Consider the following 26,049-nt stretch of genomic DNA (forward strand, 5'->3'; position numbering starts at 1 on the left):
CAAAATAGATGATGATGATGATAATGATGATGATCAAAATGATCAAGTGGGTGCAGCAGCTCAGGGATATGAAGGTGTGCAAAGGGGATGCATTTATAGTACGAGGAGTGCAGGAGGGGAAATGATACTGGAATTCAGGAAGGCAATGAACATGACTGTGTGCAACATACTTTTTTTTTTTTTTTAGAAAAAGAGAAAGTAGGCTGATTACATATGAATCTGGGAGTAATAGTAGCCAGATTGACTATTTCCTGGTCAAGAGGACTGATAGAGGGATGTTATAGGGAGTGAAGAATGTGCAGCAACACAAATTTCTGTATTTCCCACCATATAATACTCACTTTCCCCAATAAGCTTGCTTAAAAAATCATCCTATGCATTGTACCATGAAGGTCATGGTTTAGGGTAGGCCTACAGTTCGGAGAAAATCACTCAATGGCCTTACTGATCATTAATTAATATTTCTATAATGCAGACTTATATGAGTGTGCATTATCATAAATACATTATAAACAGTAAATAAAACATACTGTGGGTTAGATCTGTACACACGTGCAGCATGATGTGGTTGCTTCACGCTAACCTCACTGTAAAAATCAGCTGATCAGCTACTAGTGAATGCAAGGTGGCAGTGAAAGACTTGTTTATTCTTCTGTCTCCAGTTTAAATAGTAAATTTTCCCACACAAATTGATCAGCTACTAGTGAATGCAAGGTGGCAGTGAAAGACTTGTTTATTCTTCTGTCTCCAGTTTAAATAGTAAATTTTCCCACACAAATTAGTGTAGGGTATGAATAATTAGTAAATTATCACAAAAATGGATAATGTGTATCAAGACAAATAATCATGATAGAGCAGTTGGTCCCAAACAAGGAGCCCATGGTTCATTTTCAGGTGGGGCTATGGGATAGTCTGAAGAAGTCACTGGTGATATTTTGTAATAATTTTCCAGAGACCATATTTGTGAGGCATCTTTTGTCTGCTCTCTCTAATGAATGGGAATAGAGAGAGCAGAACAGATGTAAACATGATTGTTTTGGGGTGTGTGCAGAGAAGGAATGCAGTGCCAGGAGCCGTGACACTCGCATTGGTGAAGAGTGCTGTGGAATGGCTGAAAAATGGGAAAGCAGCTGGGGTTGATGAGGTGTATGCAGAGTTAATTAAGTGTAGTGGAGAGAGTGGAACAAATTGCATGCAGGAGATATGTAAGAAGGCATGGATGAGTGAAACTGTGCCAGCAGAGTGGAACAAGGCTGTGATTGTACCCTGGTACAAAAAGAAAGGCGAGTGAAGTGAGTTCAAGAATTATCGTGGCATAAGTTTATTGAGTGTGAGAAGGAAGGTGTATGGAAGAATTATTATAGAGAAAGTAAGAGAGATATTAGAAGTCCTAGTGAATGATGAACAGGGTGGTTTTAGGAGTGGCAGAGGATGTGTAGATCAAATATATGCAGTGAGACAGATAGGAGAGAAGGCTTATGAGAAGGACCATAAGATGTTTATGGCATTAAAAAAGCATACAACATAGTGGACAGAGAAGAATTGTGGAAAGTTTTGCACATGTACAGTGTAGATGGTAAGCTGCTAGGTGCAGTCAAGAGTTTTTGTGATGGTAGTGAAGCATGTGTAAGGGTTAATGGGCATCTAAGTGAATGGTCCACAATCGGTGTGGGCGTGTGACAAGGTTGTGTGATGTCCCCATGGTTGTTCAATATATATATGGATGGGGTGATGAGAGAAGTGAAAACGCGAGTAATGGGGAGGGGGAGGGCGTTGGTAATGAATGCTGTGATGGCATCGTGTGAAACAAAGATGAAAGGGTGCGAAGTGGAGGAGTGGGAGGGTGTGAAATGTGTAAGATCAGGAATGAATGGGCGAGGAAGATGCAAGGAAGGAGTTGTTTTGTTAATGAATGAGGTGTGGCAGAGTGGAATGAGAGACTACAAATGTGTTAGCTTGAGATGTATATATGTCAAGTTCAAGTTTGAGAAGATGAAAGTGACTGATTGTAGCATATGCACCATGTGAGGACAGGAGTGAGAGAGAGAAAGACAGGTTTTGGGATGAGGTGGGTGAAGTAGTGGGAGAAATGCCTAGGAGCTATAAAGTGATTGTGATGGGGGATATGAATAGAAGAGTAGGCACTGGTCCTGAGGGTGACATAATGGGTTGCTATGGAGTACCAGGAGAATGGCACCCCTTTTTAACATGGCAGCGTCTGGATTGACTCTATCGGATACGATATGTGAAGCTACAGAACGTGGTGAATGTTTTTGGCGTATCCGATAGAGCCAGGATTCCGGGGGCTTGAATGATGAGTGAATGGAAGCGTGGCCCATTGGATTGGGCAATTTTGGGCTGTGTGGACATTACTACTCCTCACCCTGCCCTTGGGTGGGAAAGGAGGTCCGGATGATGATGATGATGAAAGATGTGGAGTGAGGAAGCCTTTGGACACCAGAATTGAAGAGAGTGTACTGAGATGGTATGGTCATGTGGAGAGAATGGATAACAATAGTGATGAAAAAGGTATATCTGAGCGAATTTGAAGGAGGGAGGAGGCGAGGTAGGCCAAGGAGAAGGTGAAGGGATATGGTGGATAAATGTGCGAGGAAGAGAGGTGTGGAAGTTGGTGAGACGCGGGACTGACAAGAGATCGACCTGGCTGGATGAGTGTTGTGAGGAGAAGTGCATGATGAGGGATTTGGCACCCCTTTTTAATGTGACAGTGTCTGGATTGACTCTATCGGATACACTTCAGTGAAGCTACAGAACATGGTGAATATTTTTGGCGTATCAGATAGAGCCACAATTCCAGGGGCTTGAATGATGAGTGAATGGAAGAGTGGCCCATTGAACTGGGCAAATTTGTGCTGTCTGGACTTTGCTAGTCCTCACCCTACCCTAGGGCAGAAAAGGAGGTCTGGATGATGATGATGATGACTTTAATAAAGACTAGCTTGAAGGAGTTTGGTGTAAGAATGAAACATTACACCGGTAGTAGTGAGTGGGCTATCTTGTCTCTCTCTCTCTCTCTCTCTCTCTCTCTCTCTCTCCAAGCTTCTTGTTTTTGTAATTTTTTGGTTAAAAGATGTTTTCGGGTACTGAACAATTGTATGTTTTGCAGTACCTTGATGTACAGATATACTAACTAGTTCCATGCCTTCAACCCTTTAGGTCACTGCGTTCAAGATCACGTTCAGATTCACGATCAAGGTCTAGGTCAAGGTCAAGATCGAAGTCACGCTCCCGGTCACGCTCACCAATGGTGCGTAGAGGTGGGCGACGAGGTGGAGGTGTAGGTGGAGATGGATCTAGGCGGCGCCGCTCTTCAGAGTCTGATGAGGATTCTCGAGGTTTTATTAAATTGAAAAGTAAGAGAGACCGTAGCCCTATTACAGCACGTGGAAAGATGAACAAAAGGCCAAAGAATAAGTATAGGTAAGTTTGAAATTAAAAAGATGTAGAAAATGGTAAGTGGCTACGTAGTTACTGTACTTAAGTTTTCTGTATAGAAGTATTTTTTAGCATGAGCTTCAAATGTAATGAAACTACATTGAAATTTCATAATTCTGTACTGCTAAGCATAACTTCAGTTGTGTTGTAATGTATGTGATTTTTCCTACGCATGGGGCAACGTAGGATTGGATGATGGATGGATGGATAAATATTTATCTTAGTACAGTAATCCCTCAGTTATCCGTACAGTCCGTATCTATTCATTAGGCCATAGCTATATTATAACTGTAACCTGATTTATTTGTCTGTAACCGTTCATAAAAGCTCTGTCTTCGGCGACCGGCCAGCTGCCAACAAAAAAAAAAAAAATTGTTCTGTGGCTTACCAGCTGCTGTGTCCACGTGTGGGTAGTAGACCCTAACGCACAAGGTGAGCGAGAATGGCTGTATGGGTCCTTAACGGGTCCTTACCAAATGGTAAAAGTTCCCTAGCTGGCCAGATCAGTAGGAGTGTACGGTACCACCCTCAGTGTAGTAACACAGAGCCTGACCGACCAGCTGAGCAAAAGCACCTGTGTGCCTCCTCACCAAATGATGAAAGTCCCTTGACATCCCTTGCTTTTCCCCCCTGCCTCCCCCAGTTCCCCCCTCCATCCCTCCCCATGGTCACAGCTGGCTGGCTTACCTCCTTACCTCTCCCTTAGTCTTCCCCCACCCTCATGTTGCCTTCCATCCCTGCATGAGTTTTTTATTTTTTTGCAGTTGTTGGGTCTGGTTAGTACTTGGATGGGTGACCGCCTGGGAACACCAGATGCTGTTGGCATCCCTACGTGTCAAGTGGGGTTGGTGGAGGATTAGTGCCCCTCCCTGTAAAAACAATTAACTCTAAGCCCTTGACCACCCCGTTTGGGATACATGGCGTCTGGCAATGGATGGATGGATGGATTATTCAAATACTGTTGGTTGTATCGAAATTCCAAAACGTGCACAAGAAAGCTCATGAAATCTCGCATCTAGACATATGCTTAGCTCTTGCATGGTGTGGGCAAAATTTTGTGCTAGGATGTTGGGAATTTATTTGAAGGTATTTTTTACTCTCCAACAAGTTTAGTCTCATGGATTTTTGTTCTCATATTCATCAGTTTTGTGTGTTTTTATTAGCTTATAAACACCAGCGAAGATGGTGGTATACAATTTATACCAATATAATTGATTCGGGGGGGGGGGCATATTGAAATTGAAAATTTTGTTTCTTTGTGAACCGAGTCAGCTATTACTCTTCTTGTCTTAGAAACTTTATGAATTCCCGAGAAGGTTAAGAAATACTGCAACCTTCATCTTCATTGATTTTTTTGCGGACTTCTGTTGTCAAGGCATTGCTTTCCTAGTGTCTAGCATTACATTGGATATTCCCATGTATGTTTTGATGTCTGAATAGCCTACAGCTGAAAGACTAGAGAACACTGCCAAAATCAGGAGGGGTTCTGTACATTATAGGTAGGATATTTGTGGATTTTTGTTGTTTATATGCCTTTTTATTAGTGTTTAGCATTACACTGGATATTCCCATGCTTGTTTTAATGTCCAAATACTGCTGAAAGACAGCAGAACACTGCCATAATTAGGAGGGGTACTGTGCATATTAGTAGGATTTTTTTTTCCCTTAGTGTTTAGGATTATATTGCACATTGCAATGTGTGCTGTGATGTCTAAAAACAGCCAAAAGACCTCAGAACACTGCCAGAATTAGGAGGGGTACTATGCATATTGGTAGGGTTTTGCACACACACACACACACACACACATATATATATATATATATATATATATATATATATATATATATATATATATATATATATATATATATGTATGTATATGTATATGTATATGTGTACAGTAAAACCTCGATTTAGCGGCATTCGTTCTAACAGCAAGCCCAAACTAATGGCACAAATCTCCCGAGGAATATTTATGCAAAAAATTTTCAAAAATTTCCCCCAAATGGGTAAAAATTAGAAAGAAATTCAAATGTAGCGTGTGCCGCGTGCATCTCGATTGTCTGTTTGCAGTTTCCCGCCAATTGGGTATTTTTATGCTCACCCAGTTTTCCTCCCGCCTAGCCTGACCCCAAAGTGATAAATCACGCGGCACTTCATATGAGGTTTGCTGAGGATTTGATGGTAAATCGGAACGGTAACGTGGTAAAATTGCCAACGATACCACAGGCATTTGGAATTCATCTGGATGAATTCTTGCCGAGGATATGACGGGCAAAACAGTGTGACCAATACCCAGGCGACTCGACAGAGAATTTATCGTACTACAGCACGGAACATTTAGCCTAAGACTCAATACTTATTAATATTTTAGAATAAATATCAATCGTTTTGAAACCCATATAAAGAGTTACTATTTCCTGTACCTAGGAAACTGTGATGTCGATAAAATAATCACGTGTGTACAACTGAGGACTCCACTGCCGCTAGATGTACTGCTACCAGTCGCCACCTGAAAACATCACAACAACAACTCCTGGATAATGTGATGTGATGTATACTACTCATCGGCATGTGTACCTGTTTGTAAACAAAGTTGCTTCTCCTTATTCTCTACCGAGTCAGGGACAGCGATCACTTTCCACAGTCGCGAGACGGGGCTCTGGCAACAGTGTGAGAAACACATCCTTTGCCGAGGATACAAGGAACGCGTGTGATAGCATCCAAGTTTTGTTCCACTTAAATCTTCCTCGGCCGTTCCTTATACGAGGTACAGTGTGATACCCCCTTAACTTACCTGGATTATTGTACTGTACTTAAATGGATTGCTGTACAGTATTTTACTACAGTACAGCACCATACCTACCTGCTTTCTTATGTTCAAGATATAAATTTTTTTTATATTTTGTATGTCTGCACATGTGTATATGCTTAAAAATGTGTTAAAATGTGTTAGCGTGAGTTCCGGGGGTATCGATAGGTGTAGGCCCCAATCTAACGGAATTTCTTTTTTTTTGGCATGCTCAGGGCCCCCTAGCGTGCCGTTAAATTGAGATTTTACTGTGTGTGTATGTGTATATATATATATATATATATATATATATATGACTTCCATTCACTCATCATTCAAGCCCCTGGAATCCAGGCTCTACCAGATATGCCAAAAACATTCACCACAAGCTGCAGAATGTGGTGAATGTTTTTGGCGTATCCGGAGGAGCCAGGATTCCGGGGGCTTGAATGATGAGTGAATGCAAGTGTGGCCTATTTGGATTGGTCAAGTTTATATTGTCTGGACATTGCTACTCCTCATCCTGCACTTTGGTGGGAAAGGATATATATATATATATATATATATATATATATATATATATATATATACATACATATATATATATATATATATATATATATATATATATATATATTTATATATTTTTATCGGATTGAGCCGGTGAAGGTTTATATCCAAGGGGAAGTTGGGGTTGATTGCTCATGTAATGCCACTCAGGGATGAGTGAGGCTGGTCACTCTTAGCTTAAATGTTTGGACCAACTGCCTAGCCCCAGGCTCAAATGTTCCTCATGGGGCAATGTAGGATTGGATGATGGATGGATGGATTCCTGTTTTATTAATTTTTTCATTAGTGGTAGGTGGGAGCACTCCCAATCCACTCACTCAATGTAATGCTGCTCTCGGGCGACAGCCGTTTCCTCTCACCTTCGTTCTTTCCTTCTGTCCTCTTCTTTCTTTCCTTCATTCTTTCCTCTTCCTTATGCTTGCAGGTGACTCTGCACCAGGGGTCCCCAACCTTTTTAGCACTGTGCCCTGCTTTGGTCAGGACTGTATTCATGATGCCCCCCTCCCACCCCTCTGATGCCTCCCGAATGATTTTATTTGTTCCATATGGATGCTTAAGATGCTAGATGGTAACACTACGTGTGATTGCTCGAAATGACGTGTGAAGTTTTCCTGTCAAAGTTTCTTGTTCACACATATCTTTGGGAATACCCTGTAGGCATTTGAATGGCCTAGCCCTATGTTGAATTTTGATTACCGCACGCCCCCCCTGGCAATCTCAAATGCCTTCCCCCCAAGGGGACACGCCCCCCCAGGTTGGGAAACACTGCTCTACACTCCCTCATCTGTCTTTTTTTTTTTTTTTCATTTCATTTTTTCTCCTCCTGCTATGGGTACCTCTACACTGAGCGAGAAGCTAAATGGTTTCTTGTACACCAGGAAACCATTTACTTCACTGGGTAATAACCATATGACCAAATTATGGCACCCGGTGGTTTAATGGGTAATTAAGGTGCTCCAATCAGAGTGAGCCAGTGAAGGCTTATATCCAAGGGGTGGTTGGAGTTTACTGCCTAGTAATGCCACTCAGGGATGAGTAAGGTAGTAAATGGTTTCCTGGAGTATTGAATTTGCTTCATAAATGTTGACAGTGTGTGATGAATGGTATGTGTATAGGGAGGGAGGGGTGTGGTGTGGAGGTTGGATGGTGCCGGACCAGACATGCACTCAGTGTCCAGTGTTAACAATTTGGTGCTTTTAATAGTAAATCTAGTGCTTTTCGTACAGATTTAGCACAAAAAAATCTTAGATTTTATTCTGTATTGAGCACATTTTGAACTCCAGTTTGAACTTCAGCCATAGCCTAGTGTGTTACAGGGTTTAGGCTTTTCAAGATTTCTGTTTGGTAAAACTTAAGCTGTCGCTAATGCTAGTGTGTGTCCAAGTGTGGCACTGGTAGCATACAGTCCTTCTTTCTAGTCTTTTGGGTACTCCTTAATCTATCTATCAATCTATCTATTGCCAGATGCCATAATCCCATAAGGGGTGACCACAAACAAATTGCCCATAGTTTTCTCTTGTATATGGTTGGTGGGGTCACCCCTTACCCACTCACTTGGTGTAGTGATACTCTTTTTTGGGGTAACTGTACACTGAATGGCAAACCAAATGATTTCCTGTAAACCAGGAAAGCATTTACAATGCTGGGTGATAACCTTATAACTAGCCTACACATGTTCCCTATGTGACCACAAGTGGGTTGGCGGTGGGTTAGTGCCCCTCCCCAGAAAACAGCTTATTAAAAATGTGAACAAATATTCTTTAAAAGACATGTAACTACTGCACTGTATTGTATTTGTGTTTATTGTAATCCAGCATTTGATAATTATATTGATTGGAAATATTTTTGAAATACTGGTGAGAAACAAGGTTATTGTAGTGTGCAGAGTTGATGGAAGGATATATTACTATGTTTAATGCATTTGTAAGGAAATGCAAAATGAACTTCAGCTCTGTTTAAAAAAGGCTTAATGAATTCAGCGTACTGTATTCTGCTGTTCTATTAATTTTATTAAGTTTTGGAATGATTTAGGGGGTGCCAAGTGGAGTGTTTTGGCTATACTGTATGCAATTTTTGGCTTTAAGCGTGGCCTTGGGGGCATTCCCCTTGCATAAGTTGCAGCGCGACTGTAATCTTCCTTATTTATTATCAGGATTATCCTGTGCCTTGCAGCATTTGACTTAAGCATTTTGTGCATTACTGTAGTTTAATTCTCCTTTAGAATTCCAGCCATCACTGGTGGATCAGAACTACTTTTAATTGGAACTTGTTTTGTTGGCAGAAGTTTTCATCTTGGGTTGTTATCAATCATAAGGGCTTAATTTCTGTTAGCCAAGGCATCCATTGAGGACATGGTGGTGTTGGTCAGCTTAGCAAGCAAATTAAACTTGGCTGTGCATATCTGTATTTTTGATATAGTCTTTGGTTTATTGTAATTTATTTCCTAGGTTTGGTGATTTTGTGGTGAACCCATTTACTCTCACTTTCTAGGGCAGATTGCCACTTCTACTCAGAACATGGAGTGATGAAACTGGACCCTGAATTCAGCACCAGTGAGCGACTACAGAAGAGAGCTGCACGTTTCAATCCCCCACCAGCTCGTGCTGCTGGACCCTGCACTCCTAATGCAGCTCACAACAACTTCCAGCGCAAGAAAAAGCAGCTTGGTATCAAGAAAACAATCAACAACATCAAACCCATATCAGCTAGCTTTACAGTGGACAGTGAGGATATTGATTGGTCCAACTTACATGTTGTGGGTACCTCAACTACTCTTGAAAAGCAGTACCTTCGTCTCACCACCGTATGTATCCCTCGTCATGACCTTTTCTCCAAGTTTTTTATTCTATTTTAAGTTGTTCTCCCCTAGTGTTGTTGTTACATATTATTATTATTATGAGGAGTATGTCAGGAGGAGAATGCTGGAAATGAAGCTACCAGGCAGGAGAAAGAGACGAAGGTTTATGGATGTAGAGAAGGAGGACATTTGGGTTGTAGGCATAACAGAAGAAGAAGCAGAAGACAGAGTAAGATGGAGATGGGTGATCCGCTGTGGCAACCACCACTAGAGGGAGAGCTGAAAGAAGAAGAGATTATTATTATTATTATTATTATTATTTTTCCTTCTTCCTATGTGTGACTATACACTGACAAGCCAAATGGTTTCCTGTACTCCAGGAAACCATTTACCGCACTGGGTGGTAACCATACTACCAAATTATGGCGCCTGGTGGTTTGGTGGGTAATTAAGGCACTCCAATTGGATTGAGCCTGTGCAGGTTTATATCCAAGGGGTGGCTGTGATCCATTGCTCATGTAATGCCACTCAGGGATGAGTGAGGCTGGTCACTCTCATCTTAAATGTCAGGATCAAGTTGCTTAGGCCTGGGCTCCTACGCCTCTTGTGGGGTGGCATAGGATTGGATGATGGATGGATGGATTATTATTATTATTATTATTATTATTATTATTCATCCATCCATCCATCCATCATCCAATTATTATTATTATTATTATTATTATTATTATTGTTATATTGATGGTAGGTGGGGATGCCCACCATCCACTCAATGTAGTGCTGCTTTGGGTGTCTGTGCAGCTTTGGGTGTCTGCCCTTGCCTCTTTTCCTTCCTTTCTCATCTCTCTTTCTTTCCTTCATTCTTTCCTCTTCCTTCTGCCTGTGGGTGACTGTACCAAGTGACAAGCAGAATCGTTTCCTTTACACCAGGAAACCATTTACCATGCTGGGTGATAACCATATAACCAAATTATGGCACCTGGTGGTTTAGTGGGTAATTAAGGCACCCCAATCAGATTGAGCCTGTTTAGGTTTGTATCCAAGGGGTGGTTGTAGTCCATTGCTCTTGTAGTGCCACTCAGGGATGAGTGAGGCTGGTCACTCTCATCTTAAATGTCAGGACCAACTTGCCTAGCCCTGGGTTCCTACGCCCCTCATGGGGCAACGTAGGATTGGATGATGGACGGATGGATTATTATTAGTAGTATTGTTTTTTAAATATATTTGTAATGGCTTCAGCTGACTCCATTAGAGATCTCTGTGACCTACTGTATCATGAAGTTGCATCAAAGCCCTCTGTCAATAGCTCTCCTTGAATTTTTTGCTTTGTCACATATACAGCTCCAGAAGATAGTGTTTATTCCCAGTGAATCATGGTTATTAGATTGCACGAGAGTCCTCTTAATACAGTATTCACACACACATGCATTATTGGAACGTACCAAATACAGTACAATCCCGGATATACGGTATCCAGCTAACCAGGATTATCTGACAACCATTAAAATGTATGGCAAATATGTAAGTAAAAATATGTGTGCCATTTTGAATGTTCACCTCTTCATGGGGTAGTCGTGTATCACATTTCACGTGAGACTGGGTGAAGTTGGGCAATCTGAAGAGAAGGCATTTCTAGTCAAGGTCGTTTCCTAGTTGATCCGTTTCCCCTGCCCTCCTCCCCGCTCTCCCCTCTATAATTCAATCACCCTCCATACCTCCACAGATCACCAGTCAGCTTACCACTGCCATTCAGAGGGCAGGCACTCTTGGTACTATGTTGTTACGTCAGATGGTGTTGCCTAAAGTGCAAACTAATCTTGAAGTGCATTGTGCTCATCTTGAAAAAGAAGCTGGACAAGGCTTGAAATAGGTGAACATTATTAAGGCACTGATGACAGAATTTAATGTAGGAGATTCCACAATTTATAATATCAGGTGCCAGGGATCCAAGCTCAAGGAGTTTTTTTGTGAAAAGCAAAATGAATATATCCAGTGAAAAAAAAAGTCCTATTCATTGGACAAAAATGTGTAATATAGGTATGGTTTTCTACCTTGTGAACCTACTCTAACTACGGACGAGCTTGCTGTACCATATCGTACCATGACAGAGTCCCTTGTGGTAAATATTATTCACTATTTTTATGCATAAAAACATAGAAAAATACGAAAGAAAAAATCATGAGCATTTATTTGTGAACGGATGACTTTATGCCCCCTCTTCTGTCTTTCCTTCTTTCTTTCCTCTTCCTTCTGCTTGTGGGTGACTCTACTCTGAGTGACAAGCCAAATGGTTTCCTGTACACCAGGAAACCATTTACTATGCTGGGTGGTAACCATATAACCAAAGTTTGGCGCCTGGTGGTTTAGTGGGTAATTACGGTGCACCAGTCGGATTGAACCGTTGAAGGTTTATATTGTTTATATCCAAGGGGTGGTTGGGGTTTATTGCTCACGTAATGCCACTCAGTGATGAGTGAGGCTGGTCACTCTCATCCTAAATGTCAGGACCAATTTGCCTAGCCCCTAGCTCCTATGCCCCTCATGGGGCAACATAGGATTGGATGATGGACAGATGGATGGATGGTATTGGAAAGAAGTGTTATCATCATCATTATCATCCGGACCTCCTTTCCCACCCTAGGACAGGGTGAGGAGTAGCAGTGTCCAGACAGCCCAGGTTTGACCAGTCCAGTGGGCCACACTTCTATTCACTCATCATTCATGTCCCCAGAATCCTAGCTCTATCTGATATGCTAAAAACATTCACCACATTTTATAGCTTCACGTAAGCACATCTGATAGTCAGTCCGGGCGCTGTCTCATTAAAAAAGGGTGCCAAATCCCTGATCATGCACTTCTTCTCACAACATTCATCCAGCCAGCTCAATCTCTTCTCAGTCCCCTAGCCTCACTGACTTCCAAACCTCTGTTCCTCATACACTCATCCACCATTATCCCTCCATCTTCTCCTGGGCTTACCTTGCCTCCTCCCTCTTCCAAATTCACTCATATATACCTTTTTCACTACTCTACTGTTATCCATTCTCTCCACATAACCATACCATGTCAGTACACTCTCTTCGATTCTGGTGTCCACAGACTTCCTCACTCCACATCTTTCACGAATCACATTGTTTTGTATCCTATTCACTCTCTGTACTCCACATTTATTCCTCAGCACTCCCATCACCACTGCTCTCATTCTTGACTTTTCATTTTCATGCCACACCATTATCTCACATCCATATGTTAAAGTTGGCACTAACACTCCTTCATGTAAGCCTCATGCAGCTGCAACACTCAAGCTTCTGTATCTTATCAAGACTACTTTTCTTCCTTGTGTCACTCTACTTTCCACATCTTTTGCACATTTTCCTCTCTTTTCCATCACTGTACTCAGATATTTGAACTCTCACCAATTCCAGTCTCTCACCATTCAATATAACATCACACTGGGAGTCATCTTCTCTCTCAATAAGCATCACTTTACTCTTTTTTACGTTTATTTTCAAGGCCCAGTGGTTACAGACATCAGCAAAATCCTGCACTAGCCTACCAAGTTCTTGTCCAATATTTGCAAGTATTACTGCATCTTCAGCATACAACAAATTCGAGATATTCCATCCGTCACCATTCATTACCAATGCCATCCCTCTCTCCATTACTCATGTTTTTACTTCTCTCATCACCCCACCCATATGTACATTGAACAACCATGGGGACAGCACACAACCTCGTCACGTGCCCACATCGATCGTGAGCCATTCACTTAGATGCCCATTTACCCTTACATATGCTTCACTACCATCATAAAAACTCTTGATGGCACCTAGCAGCTTACCATCTACACTGTACATATGCAAAACCTTTCACGTCGGAGGAATGACGCACCACAACAAAGCTGTCCCGCGCCACGCGCGCCAAGTTCAAATTACGGGTGGGGGGGGGAAAAAATCTCCCCCCCCCCCCATTTTTTGCGGTTTTCGGACCATTTTGGGAATATTGGATCCCGGGACGATTATGTCCGGAAAGTAGAGGGATTACTGTATATATATATATATATATATATATACAGTAATCCCTCTAATATCCGGACGCCCAATAACCGAACATCCCCACTAACCGAACCTTATCGTCCTGGGATCAAACATTCCCAAAATGGTCCGAAAATCCAAAAAAATTGGAAAAAAAATTGATTTTTTGCCGTCCGTAATTTGAACTTGCCGCACGCGCCGCGTGAGAGCATTGTTTTGGTTCGTCATTCCTCCAACGTCCGATAGAGCGCCGCTGCATCCTCCCCACTTCCCGCCTGTCTCTCACCGCGACAAGACCTACGCTTTTCGCCATGGCTGCCCACGTGCTCGCTTTTGTGGTGGTGCCGTACTTGCTGCAAGGCCTCCTGCTGCTCTCTGCCCTACTCTTAGTGTGTGTGATGATGGCCCCGCCTCCTGAGAAAAGGAAGAGAGTGGTGTTGACTCTGGAGAAGAAACGGGAGATATTGGAGAAGGTTGATGCGGGTTGGTCTTCCTCTCGCATTCTCCGCGAGTTCAACCTGGCCCGGTCGACTTTGTTTGATATCAAGTGTTCCCGAGACAAGCTCATGCAGTACACGGCTGACTTCTCGTCGAGAAGCAAACGCAACGTGGAGAGGAAGGTTATGTTTACCCCCAAGTATGCAGAGATCGACCGCTCCACGTTGATTTGGTATCGACAGCAACGTGCAGCTGGTGTGATGGTACGTGGAACGGAGCTGAAGGCTGCTGCTGAGAAGTTTGCAAGGCTTCACGACGCCCTAGACTTCAAGGCATCCGAGGGTTGGCTCTTCGCGTTCAAGTTGCGACATGGCCTTACTAACCGTAAAGCACATGGCGAAGCATTGGACGCTAACGAGGATGGAGTGGACGAGTTTCAGCACAAGGTGAAAGGCTTGATCGACAGGGAGGGCCTCACTCTCGGTCAAGTCTATAACGCTGACGAAACTGGCCTATTCTATCGCTCGGTGCCAACGAACACTCTCGCCGATGAGACGGAGAAGCGTGTACCTGGCCGCAAGCTTTCTAAGGAACGGATATCTGCTTTGTGTTGTGCCAATGCTAACGGCATGCACCGGCTTAAGCCCGTTATTGTTGGCCGTGCAAAGCAGCCTCGATGCCTTCGTGGGGTGATGGATGTCCTTCCTGTCGTATGGTACCATTCTTTGAAAGCATGGTTCACAGCTGTGATTTTCAAAGACTGGTTTCACCATCACTTCGTCAAGGAGGTCATACATTACCAGACGAAGACACTGGGAATTCCTCGCGACCAGGTAAAGGCTCTCCTTCTCCTCGACAATGCACCTGCCCACCCGTGCAACAAGGACTTGGTTGCTGAGAATGGCCGTATTAGGTGCATGTTTCTGCCACCTAATACGACTGCTCTCATTCAACCAATGGACCAAGGAGTGATCGTGGCAACAAAGCGCCTGTACCGTCGGAAGTTCCTGGACGAGGTGATGGTGGTTCTCGAGGACGAGGACGAGCGCAGGGAAGGACGTGACACTCGAGGCAAGCGGACTTTGGAAAACCTTCGCCGCTACAACATCAAGTCTGCGCTGTACAACTGGGCTAGTGCATGGAAGGAAGTCCCTGTGAAAACTCTTGAAAATGGTTGGTCTCGTCTGCTTCTCGGAACAGATGTGGAGTACGATTTCCTAGGGTTTGACGTGGATGACTTCCATGCACGGCTACGTACGCACGGCGACGATGTTGATGTGGACGATGTTCGTGAGTGGTTGGACGACGACGAGGGCGATCCTGGGTATCAGACGTTGTCTGATATCGAGATCGCGTCTTCGGTTGCTGGTGTCAGTCCCGAACTTGAAGATTCCGACGACGAAGGCGATGATGATGCAGACTCCGCCCAGCAGGACACTACTCCAGCCATCCCCAAGCTGAGCGCACTCCGGGAACATCTAGAGTTCGTCCTAGACTACCTGGAACACCCGGACTGCGACAGGGAAATGGGGCCCTTGGGACTCGTGGAGGAAGTGCGTGCTTTCCGGCAGCGCATCATCAATCGCCAGAATCGTCGGTCCTTGCGTCAGTCAACGATTGACAGTTTTTTCAGGCCCGTGACCCCCGCTGTGCCAAGCCCTGGTTCCACTCCGTTGCCTCCCCAAGACAGGCCCTCATGCTCCGAGCCACAGCCCAGCACATCAGCTACAGTGGAGTCACCGCTCGACGTGAGTTTGCGGCTGTCTTCAGAGTCTTCTGTAGTCGGTACGCCATCACCACTACCCACCGATGCACCCCTTGGACGCCTGCCAATGATACTCTCGGGCTCTGACAGTGAATAAACAGCAAGAACTTCTCCACTAGACCACACGGGAATTTTGAGTGTTGTGCAGTGAAAAAAACGGTGTGTTGTGTTAAGGTTTTCAAGTTGGGAGAAAAGACTAAGTAGAAAAGAAATTTAACGTAACTAACCTTCTTTGTTTTGGCTTTGGAAACTTAAAAAAACTTGGGAAAAGTTAATGTGCAACACTTAAATTTAATGGAACATTATTTGGACTAAAGTGAACACTGTGAAAAGAACGGACTTCTGTGTGTTAGTGACTAAGTTCAGTGCAAGACTTCAGGAAGAGTGTAGTGCAAGTGCTTCAGGAAATCGTTCTTACTGTCAGAGTTCGAGAGGAGGCGGTTATTCATCGAGGTGGCCAGGGACTTGCTGTAAGTAGCCAAAATGTTTCATGTTGTACTATTTTCCATACTATATTTACCAGAATGTTTCATATTGTATTTTTTCCCATACTATACTTACCAGAAAGTGTCATACTGTACTTCTTTCCATACTAAACTTACCTCATGCATGTGCAGTAGGAATGTGTTTTTCAGAGTTCGGTTAGGTTAGGTTCGGTTAGAGTCCATAAGTACCAGAATGTTTATTAATGTATGAACATACTTCTAAACCCACATTTTATGTGTCTATTGCATTTATTTCAGTCATTTATGTGCCTTATTGGTGTGATTTGGGTGTTAAATAGGTGCTATGCATGTCCGGAGGGAGTTGTATAGGTGTTTCTCTGTGTTAGGGTCCGTAAGTACAAGTCCATAAGCTGGGGCCCAATATCCGGACAAAACCAATATCCGAACCTACCGATGGCTCTATTGATCCGGATATTGGAGTGATTACTGTGTATATACAGTACTCGTCAGAAGTATTCAGCGTTGTCCGCCAGGCGCGCAATACTTATGGCCCAAAAAGAATCACCCATTTTGGGGGGTAAGAATTGAGCCACAAGTTTGAGCTCCGAGCATGACGTCACGGTAGCCTGAGGCCTTCCGACGCGCTGGTTGGTTCCCGCCTCAGTCGCCCACGGGCTGCCTGAGAGAGAGGAACTCCGCTGAGTGTCCCTCTCAAATTGCGCCATTTTTTACCGAGTGTCCCGCAGTGTTTTGGCCTTCAAAACTTTGTTATGGCACCTACCCGTGAACTATCGAGTGAAATCATATCCCAGATCATTGCTCTAAAGGAGGCAGGCCACCAGACAAAGGAAATTAGTGAATTGGTTGGTGTGGCACGATCGACAGTGCGTCGTTGGTGTGCGCGGTTTCGGGAGGAAAACAGTGAAGTTCCCACAAAGAAACCGAGGTCTGGTAGGCCTAGGAAAACTTCCCCAAGGTCTGTTAATGTTTTAAAAGGTGCAGTGGAGTTTAATCCTCGTGTGAGTGCAAGGAAAATTAAGGAGAGCAACCCGGAAGTGTTTGGTGAGGTGTCAGTGAGAACAGTGTCTCGTAGGGTGCATGAGCTTGGTTACACAAGTCACAGGCCTGTGAAAAAGCCTCTTCTCACCAAGAGCCAGAGAATTCGTAGGCTTGCCTTTGCTAATAAACATCTAACCTGGGGTGAGGAGCAATGGTTGTCAGTGTTGTGGTCTGATGAGGCAACGTTTAGTGTTACCTGTAACAGAGGAGCACGTGTGTATTGACGCAAAGGTAGTGACCCACTTGACTCACGGTATGTAGAAAGCACAGTTAAACATCCTGATTCACTCATGGTATGGGGTTGTTTCTTAGGGAAGGGTTTGGGGAAGCTTGTTGTACTTCCCAAGAACCTCAGAGTGAATCAGGATGTTTACCTGGAACTTCTGTGTGATCATTTACCAGACTCCTTCGAGCTAACAGGTGCACGAGTGTTTCAGCAGGACGGTGCACCTGCTCACAAGGCCAAATCGGTCACCAATTGGCTTCGTGACTGCGAGGTATCATTCATGACAGACTGGCCAGGAAATAGCCCAGACCTCAACCCGATTGAAAACCTCTGGTACCTTGTAAAGAAGAGTCTCCAAGGGAAAGACGTGAGCTCTCTGCCTAAGTTGGAAGCCGCCATTCGTGACTCCTGGGACAAAGTACCCCTCCAGCACCTCAGGAGCCTCGCCCTTTCACTTCCAAGACGTCTCAGGTCCGTGAAGAAACGTAAAGGCTACCCTACGAAGCACTAAAGGTAAATAAAATGCATTATTTATATGTTTTTTCAATGTTGAAAGGTTTGTTTCTCAGGAGGGACGCAGGGCGCTCCATACTTCTGACGAGCACTGTATATTCGTTCGTTTTTAAAGGCTCCAACATGCTTGCATGTGTCGGCCTTGGTCAATATATATATATATATATATATATATATATATATATTGTCATACTAGGGTATCCAGGGAAAGGAGGTGTTCATACTTAACTACTTAACTCATAGTCAAGGGAAGAAACATTTCATATTTTTGGTCTTGATTTTAATTCCATTCATTCATTCATCATCTGATCTTATGTTGCACTATGATTGGTGTAGGAGCCCGGGGCTAAGCAAGGTGGTCCTAACATTTGAGATGAGAGTGACCAGCCTCACTCATCCCTGAGTGGCATTACATGAGCAATAAACCCCAACCACCCCTTGGATATAAACCTGCACTGGTTCAATCTGATTGGAGCACCTTTATTACCCACTGAACCACCAGATGCCAGAATTAGGTTATGTGGTTACCACCCAGCGTAGTCAGTGGTTTCCTGGTGTACAGGAAACCATTTGGCTTGTCACTCAGTGTAGAGTCACCACTTGTACTTTTCAGTTGTGGGTGGTTTAATGGTAGAGATTTTGGTTGGAGATATCCATGCCACACACAACCATTAGGTTCCATGAAATGACAGGATTTATCTTGCGTTAACCCCTTCAGCACAAGAATGTACCCAGCATTTAATTGTGGTTAGTGCCAGACACTTTATTCAGCTCAGGAGATATGAGGAGCTTCCATTATCTCCACCACGATAACATACTGTATATACTGTATATGATGTTATGTTCTGGCTAGTGCCATTATTTTACTCAGCTTCAGAGAGATACCCATGAGGTGGAGGGGGATACTTGCTGCCAGGGATGTTGTTGAGCTTACACAGTTTAAATGTTCATTACTGTGGTAGTCTAGTGTTAACTTTTTTCAAACAAAGTCAGACAGTTGTTGCAAACCTTATTTTGTATTTACCCTTGTTGTCTGGAAAACTACTTATGGCTTTAGCTCTTACAGCTCATATTGCATTGCTTTTCAGGCACCTGATCCATCAACGGTTCGAACAGTACCCACACTAATGAAAGCCCTGGAACACATAAAGCGGCAGTGGGTACGTGAGCAAGACTATCGCTATGCCTGTGACCAGCTGAAGTCACTGCGCCAGGACCTCACAATCCAGGGCATCAGGGACAGCTTCACTGTACAGGTAGAATTAATTTTGAATCTTTAGACTGTCATTGTCGTAACATTTATCATCCAATCCTATTTTGCCCCATCAGGAGCATAGGAACCCAGGCCTTGTCTACTTTTTCCTTAAATTTAGGGTGACCAGCCTTAATTGTCCTTGTAAGTGGCATTATGTGGGCAATAAACTCCACCCACCCTTATTATAATTATTATTATTAGTTATTTTTTTCTTGACATGTAATATCACAGAGAAGGATAGGTGCACTTTTACCTATCCTAGATCCCTTATAGCTCATTTTTTGTTTTCCTTTTTCTCAGAACCTCCTACATAGCAAAGACATAACTACCCTCATGCTAATCTGTCATTTTTCATGTGAATCATTAACAAATCCCCTGTCTGACTAGTGTACTTCACCACTCTTCTTCACTACTATTAAGATACCATAGCAATTAGTTGTAATTAGACTTGAAAGAGTTTGTATGAGGAGCTCCATGGAGTAACTCCTAACCTGCCAGTCTCATTAAACCAAGAACCAAAGGCTAAAGAACACATTTTAATTTTACCCATGCTGCTTTCCGAGTGCTGCCATCAATTAGTGTCATAAAAATAATATAAGTTGTGATAAAAGGCACCTTGTGTCCAAAAGTCTGTATTCTGTCCTCCATTTTCTCTATTTTGCTTTTGGCTTATTAGCAGTAACTCCATGGAGTTGCTTATTTCAGACTGTGTAGATTTTAATAATTTTCATCATCATCATCCAGTGTGTGGTGAAATGCTGAAATATGGGGGTGAGATTGTAGTGGAGTGGATATGGTAGTTGTTTAGATTGGCTTAGGAAGAGGGAAGGGTTCCGGAGGACTGGAAATCAGATACAGTATAATTGTTCCTTTTTACAAAGGAAAAGGGAAGTGAGAAGTATGTGGTAACCATAGGGGTATTTGCCTTCTTAGTGTGACTGGAAAAATATATGGTAGAATACTCATTGATAGGCTTATAAAAGAGGAGCTAGTTGGAGAAGAACAAGGAGGATATAGGAAGGAAAAAGGGTGTGTAGATCAGGCATTTGCTCTAAGATGTTTCGTGGAGAAGTATCTAGAGAAGGGAAAGAAAGTGTATGCTGCCTTTATGGACTTGGAGAAAGCTTATGACAGAATAGATAGGCAAGGTATGTAATAGATAGGCAAGGTATGTGGAAGGTATTAAGAATATATGGAGTGGAGGGGAAATTGTTGAGTGCTGTGAAGAGTATGTACGGAGGAGCTAGGGCTACGGTACGAGTGGATGGTGAGCTGAGTGAGTTTTTTTTATCTAAATGTGGGACTGAAACAGGGTTGTGTGATGTCTCCATGGCTGTTTAATATATACATGGATGGGGTTGTAAAGGAGGTGCAGGGTAGGGCAGTGGATGTGGGTGTGGCTCTAATGAATGAGGGTGAGATGTGGAAGATTCCGGTGTTGCTGTTTGCTGATGATACAGAATTGTTGAGTGAAGATGAATGGGAGTTGCAAGGTTTGGTGAATGAATTTGAGACAGTGTGTAGGAAGAGGAATCTGAAAGTTAATGTAAACAAGAGTGAAGTTATGGTGTTTGAGAGGAATGAAGTCACAGAATGCACAGTGAAGTTGGATGGTGAGGATATGGAGAATGTGGTCACAGAATGCACAGTGAGGTTGGATGGTGAGGATATTATTATTATTATTATTTTTATTATTATTATTATTATTATTTTTATTATTATTATTATTATTTTTTTTTTTTTTTTTTTTTTTTTTTTTTTTTAATACAAGGAAGAAGGAACCAAAGGTCATGAGCCCGCAATAACAGTTCCCTCCAAGAGAAAAACAAAATATAAGCGAGAGCCAAATTCAAGATCCATTCATTTCGAGATGCCTGGACACACTGCGTTTGAAAGACTGGAGATCATAGGCAACAGGAAATACAGACAGAGGGAGACAGTTCCAGAGTTGACCCATTGCATAAATGAAGGACTGGGAATAATGGTTAACTCTTGCATTAGAGAGTTGGACAGAAAAGGGATGAGAGTTTGCTGCTAGACGGGTGCTACGCGCCCATCGTAGAGGTGGAGGAATGCATGCAGACAGTTCAGAGGAGCAGTGACCATTAAAGTAGTGATAGAAAAGCGATAAAGATGCAACAGTGCAGCGAAGAGACAGAGGTTGAAGGGAGTCAGTAAGAGGAGGAGAGTTAACCCCTAAAGCGCGGCCATGAACAGTCGACCCCCCCCCCCCCGAGTGGCGGGGTTGTATCGTGGTCTGAGTACCTGTAGGAAAGTATTGGCCAAAAATCATAGATTAACCCTAGAACATTATACTTGGTATGGCAGATAGTACTTACATTCAGCTTTCTCCAGAGACAGGTGTTGAGCCTTCGTGGACTACCCAAGGACTTGTGGAGACAAGCAAAGTTGGGTAACCAAATATTCACTTTCACACCTCCAGCAACCTGGTTTCCCCTCTACCACAGCCTCATTCTGTCACAGTAAACTTTATACTACAACGTACAGGTAGTTTGGAATCCGTATTTGTAGAATAAGCACTGAAAATAAGGCTGAAATCAATGGAGCATACGGCCGACATGCAGCGCGGCGGCGGTCTTTCCGTCACTCAACAAACATTTCCATTTTCACAGCTAAAAACATGTATACTACATTATTTTCAATCATATTACTTCCCAAAAGATCACCGCGGCACGCTTTTTATTCTGCCTTACGCCCGTCACTTTACTCTCGTTCCTGTCGGCCGCTCGCACTGACTCGAAAGAGCTAGAACTCGCCATAATGTCACTTTGAAAGCCTGCTGTAAACTGGCGCTAAACAGGGGCAAACCGTGCGAAAAAAAGCTAGTGTTACAACTGGGGAAACAAGCGTTTCCTATTAGCATAAACTGCTTGTGAGAGGAGAGCGCAGATTTACAGTTCTGAGCAGTCAGAGCACTGCCATGTATCACAGCCAGGCTGGCCGGGCCGTGGTGGTGGGGGGGGGGAGGGGAAAACGCGATACTTGGCAATAAACGGAGGTCAGTAGTACAAAGGTAAAGTATGCTAATTGTAGCTAAAGGGTGGTGGTACTGATAGACAATACCAGCTGGAACATCCTTGCCCGCGTTTATTCAAAATTAACTCGAATCGCAAACGCGACGCTCCGCCGTTATGTCCTTTTTGGCGAGACAGAAAGCCTTTGACTCCAACCTATTGAGAAGAGCTGTATGTGGGGAGCCTCCCTACACATGAGAGTTGTACTCCACACAGGGATGGATAAAACCCCTGTATAGAGTCAACAATTGTGCAGGGGTAAAGAAAGAACGGAGTCAGCTTAGCACACCTAATCTCCTGGAAGCAGATTTTACAAGAGATATAATATGATCTTTCCAAGATAAGTCCCGAGTAAATGAAACCCCAAGCATGTTCAAGGATGATGCAGGATTAAGCTGAATATCATTAAACATTAGTGGGTATACCTGTGGAAGATTTTGACGGGTTGATAGGTGTAAGAACTGAGTCTTAGATGCATTAAAAACAACAAGATTATTTTTACCCCAGTCAGAGATACGAGCCAGGTCAGACGTTAGGTGTGCCATAGCCTCATCCCTTGTTTGTTGAAGTAACTGCTGAGATGGGCGTTGCAGGAACCGAATGGAAAGATGAAGAGTGGAGTCATCAGCGTATGAGTGGCTAGGGTTAGATGTACAGCTTAGAAGGTCATTGATGAATAACAGGAAGAGAGTTGGTGTTAGGACATGGCCCTGAGGAACACCACTGTTGATAGATCTAGGAGAAGAACTTTGGCCGTCTACAACAGCGGCTATAGAACGACCAGAAAGGAAGCTAGCAATGAAGGCACAGATCGAAGGATAGAAACCATAAGAGGGCAGTTTGGAAATTAAAGATTTATGCCAGACTCAATCGAAAACCTTTGAGATGTCAAGTGCAATGGCAAAGCTTTCGCCAAAGTCCTGAAAGGAGGATGACCAAGAGTCTGAAAGGTAGGTGAGAAGATCGCCAGTGGAGCGTCCCTGACGGAACCCGTACTGATGGTCAGAAAGAAGGTTGTGATAGGAAAGATGCCTGAAAATTTTTCTATTGAGAATTGACTCGAAAACTTTTGAAATACAGGACGTTAAAGCAATTGGATGATAGTTGGAGGGTTGGGAGTGGTCACCCTTCTTTGGGACTGGCTGAATGAGAGCAAACTTCCAGCAAGAAGGAAAGGTACAAGTTGACAGACAAAGGCGAAAGAGTTTGCCTAGGCAGGGTGTAAGCACAGAAGCACAGTTCTTGAGAACAACAGGAGGGACTCCATCAGGCCCATATGCCTTGTTAGTATTGAGGCCAGTGATGGCAGAAAATATATCAGCTGAAGAAATTTTAATGTTAGCCATGAGGAAGTCAGAGGCGGGAAGTGATGGAGGAACAGCACCGGAATCGTCTAAGGTGGAATTGGAGGAGAAAGTATGTGCGAAGAGATCTACTTTATCAGTAGAAGAAATAGCTACAGAACCATGAGAGTAGAAAAGAGGAGGGAAGGATGATGAGGTAAAGTTGTTAGAAAGGTTTTTGGCAAGGTGCCAGAAGGAGCGGGAAGCATTCGAGTTATTTTTAGCAGAGCGAAGAACAGACTTAGCATGATTCCGGGCAGAAATGTAAAGATAATGTGATTCAAGGGTGGTTTGGCTCTGGTACCTTTTGTAGGCCCTCTCCTTGTTGTGGACAGCATTAGAACAAGCATGATTAAACCAAGGCTTTCTTGTGTTAGTCAGAGGATATGAGAAAGGAATGTATGCTTCCATGCCCGAGAGAATAACCTCCGTAATGCGCAAGGCACACTCAGATGTCTTCTGGCCATGGAAGCAATAATCATTCCAGGGAAAATCAAAGAAGTACTGCCTGAGGGCCTCCCAATCCGTGGCTCCAAAATGCCACAGACAACATTTCCCTGGAAGATCCACAGGCCGTACCGGAGTGATAGGACAGGTTAAGGTGATATGTGGGTGCATTCAAGTACTTGGGTAGTGTGATGAGTAAGGATGGAACTTCTGGGGATGAAGTGCTTGAAAGGGTACAACAGGAAAGGAAGGTTGTTGGTTCACTGAAAGCAGTTATGAGAAATAGGGAGGTGAGTACGGAAGTTAAGAAGTCACTATGATAGTATTGTGATCCCTACCCTGACGTATGGAAGTGAGGCATGGACCTTGCTAGAGGGGAACAAGTCAAGAATGAGAGCAGTGGAAATGAGTTACTTGAGATGAGCATGTGGAGTGATGTGGGGGGACAGGTTGACGAATGAAAAAGTGAAGGAACGTTGTGGGGCGGATGTGGATGTGGTTGAGAAAAGTAGGAGAAATACACTGAGGTGGTTTGGACATGTGGAGAGAATGGAGAATGAAAGACTTACTAAGAGGGTGTATGTAGTTGAAGTGGAGGGAGGGGAAGACCGAGGATGAGGTGGAGGGATGGAGTTGAGAGGTATACGAGGGAGGGAATGGGAGGGGAAGACCGAGGATGAGGTGGAGGGATGGAGTTGAGAGGTATATGAGGGAGGGGGAGTGAGTTTGGGGGAGGGCAGTCAAATGGGGGGTGACAGAACGACTTGGAGGCGTTTTGTCCGCGGCCACCCTTTGCGGGATTAGGGTGCCGGGCTATAGATAGATAGCTAGGAATATATAGGCATACCGTGGTTTAACAGTGTAATTGATTAGGTAAAATCCCCCTTCGTTAGGCGAGGTATCGTAAATCGGGGTACTTTTAACGTGAAGCAATGTGGAGCGTTTACCAGCCTTGGGTTTCCCCCCAAACCAACCCAGATGAGCCCAAAAACAAGATCAAAGCCAATCTAAATGGCCTGATGGCTGTCAAGGAAGCTAACCTAAGCCTAACACCTGTAAATGACTCACTAAAATCAACAGATGTAATCTGAAAATCATCAAATATAAGTTTGGAAGAAATCAAGCTATACCCTAAAATGACAATGGTCACCCCACCTGTGGCTAAAATACATTCATGTAAGTCTAAAAACAGTTTATAAATCAACCTAAAGACAATTTTAGGCAAATATGTCATCAAAATTGGTAAAAATAAAAACCTGTCGTCAAACTGGGGTTTGGCCATCGTTAGGCGGGGTATGGTGGTATTCCTACCCCCATCGTTAAGCCGGGGTGTCGCATCTAGGGGTGTTGCATATCAGGGTACAGTAATCCCTCCAAGATCCGATGTAATAGAGCCAAAGGCATGTCCGGGACTTGGGAAAATGCCAAGCCAACGTAACTTTGAAAGCCACCTAAATAACTCCCTACCGGACATGCTTAGCACCTATTAAAGACCCCATTCTCACAGATGAGGGACAGAAACCATAAAATAAATGAAAAGAAACCATAGAATGAGAAATTAGAAGTGAGTATGGAAAGTATTTAGCAGCGTACAGGGTACTTACGACACGTTCGTGACCATCGCAATGATTAACCCGCCTCCTCTATGGCTTTGACAGTAGTGAAGGTGCACTTGAAGCATGTACTGTTTAACACTGCACATTCTGTTCTTACTTGCGGCAACACACCAGTGTTGCATTCTGCACTTAATCCTTTGCACTCTGAATTCTACTTTCTTTGCACTGCACAACTGAAAATTCTCATGTGATCTGGTAGCAAGGTATTGCAGTTTATTCACAAAAATGAGGCGGGTTAATCTTAGTGACGGCCTTGG

The 26,049-nt window shown here is 43.5% G+C and overlaps 1 protein-coding gene across 1 annotated transcript in view; it reads left to right on the forward strand.

Annotated features, from left to right (window-relative positions):
- LOC145414250 (leukocyte receptor cluster member 8 homolog) overlaps positions 1–26,049 on the forward strand; it is an 89,475-nt gene that overhangs the window by 38,359 nt on the left and 25,067 nt on the right. Inside the window, exons 6-8 of the mRNA XM_080283851.1 lie at positions 3,178–3,441; positions 9,309–9,621; positions 19,185–19,352. Of these exons, the coding sequence (XP_080139977.1) occupies positions 3,178–3,441; positions 9,309–9,621; positions 19,185–19,352 (745 nt within the window). The remainder of the gene's footprint in view (positions 1–3,177; positions 3,442–9,308; positions 9,622–19,184; positions 19,353–26,049) is intronic.

This window comes from Coenobita brevimanus, chromosome 13, assembly GCF_032717465.1.
Source record: "Coenobita brevimanus isolate Jiangsu-jjx chromosome 13, ASM3271746v2, whole genome shotgun sequence".
Taxonomy (NCBI): domain Eukaryota; kingdom Metazoa; phylum Arthropoda; class Malacostraca; order Decapoda; family Coenobitidae; genus Coenobita; species Coenobita brevimanus.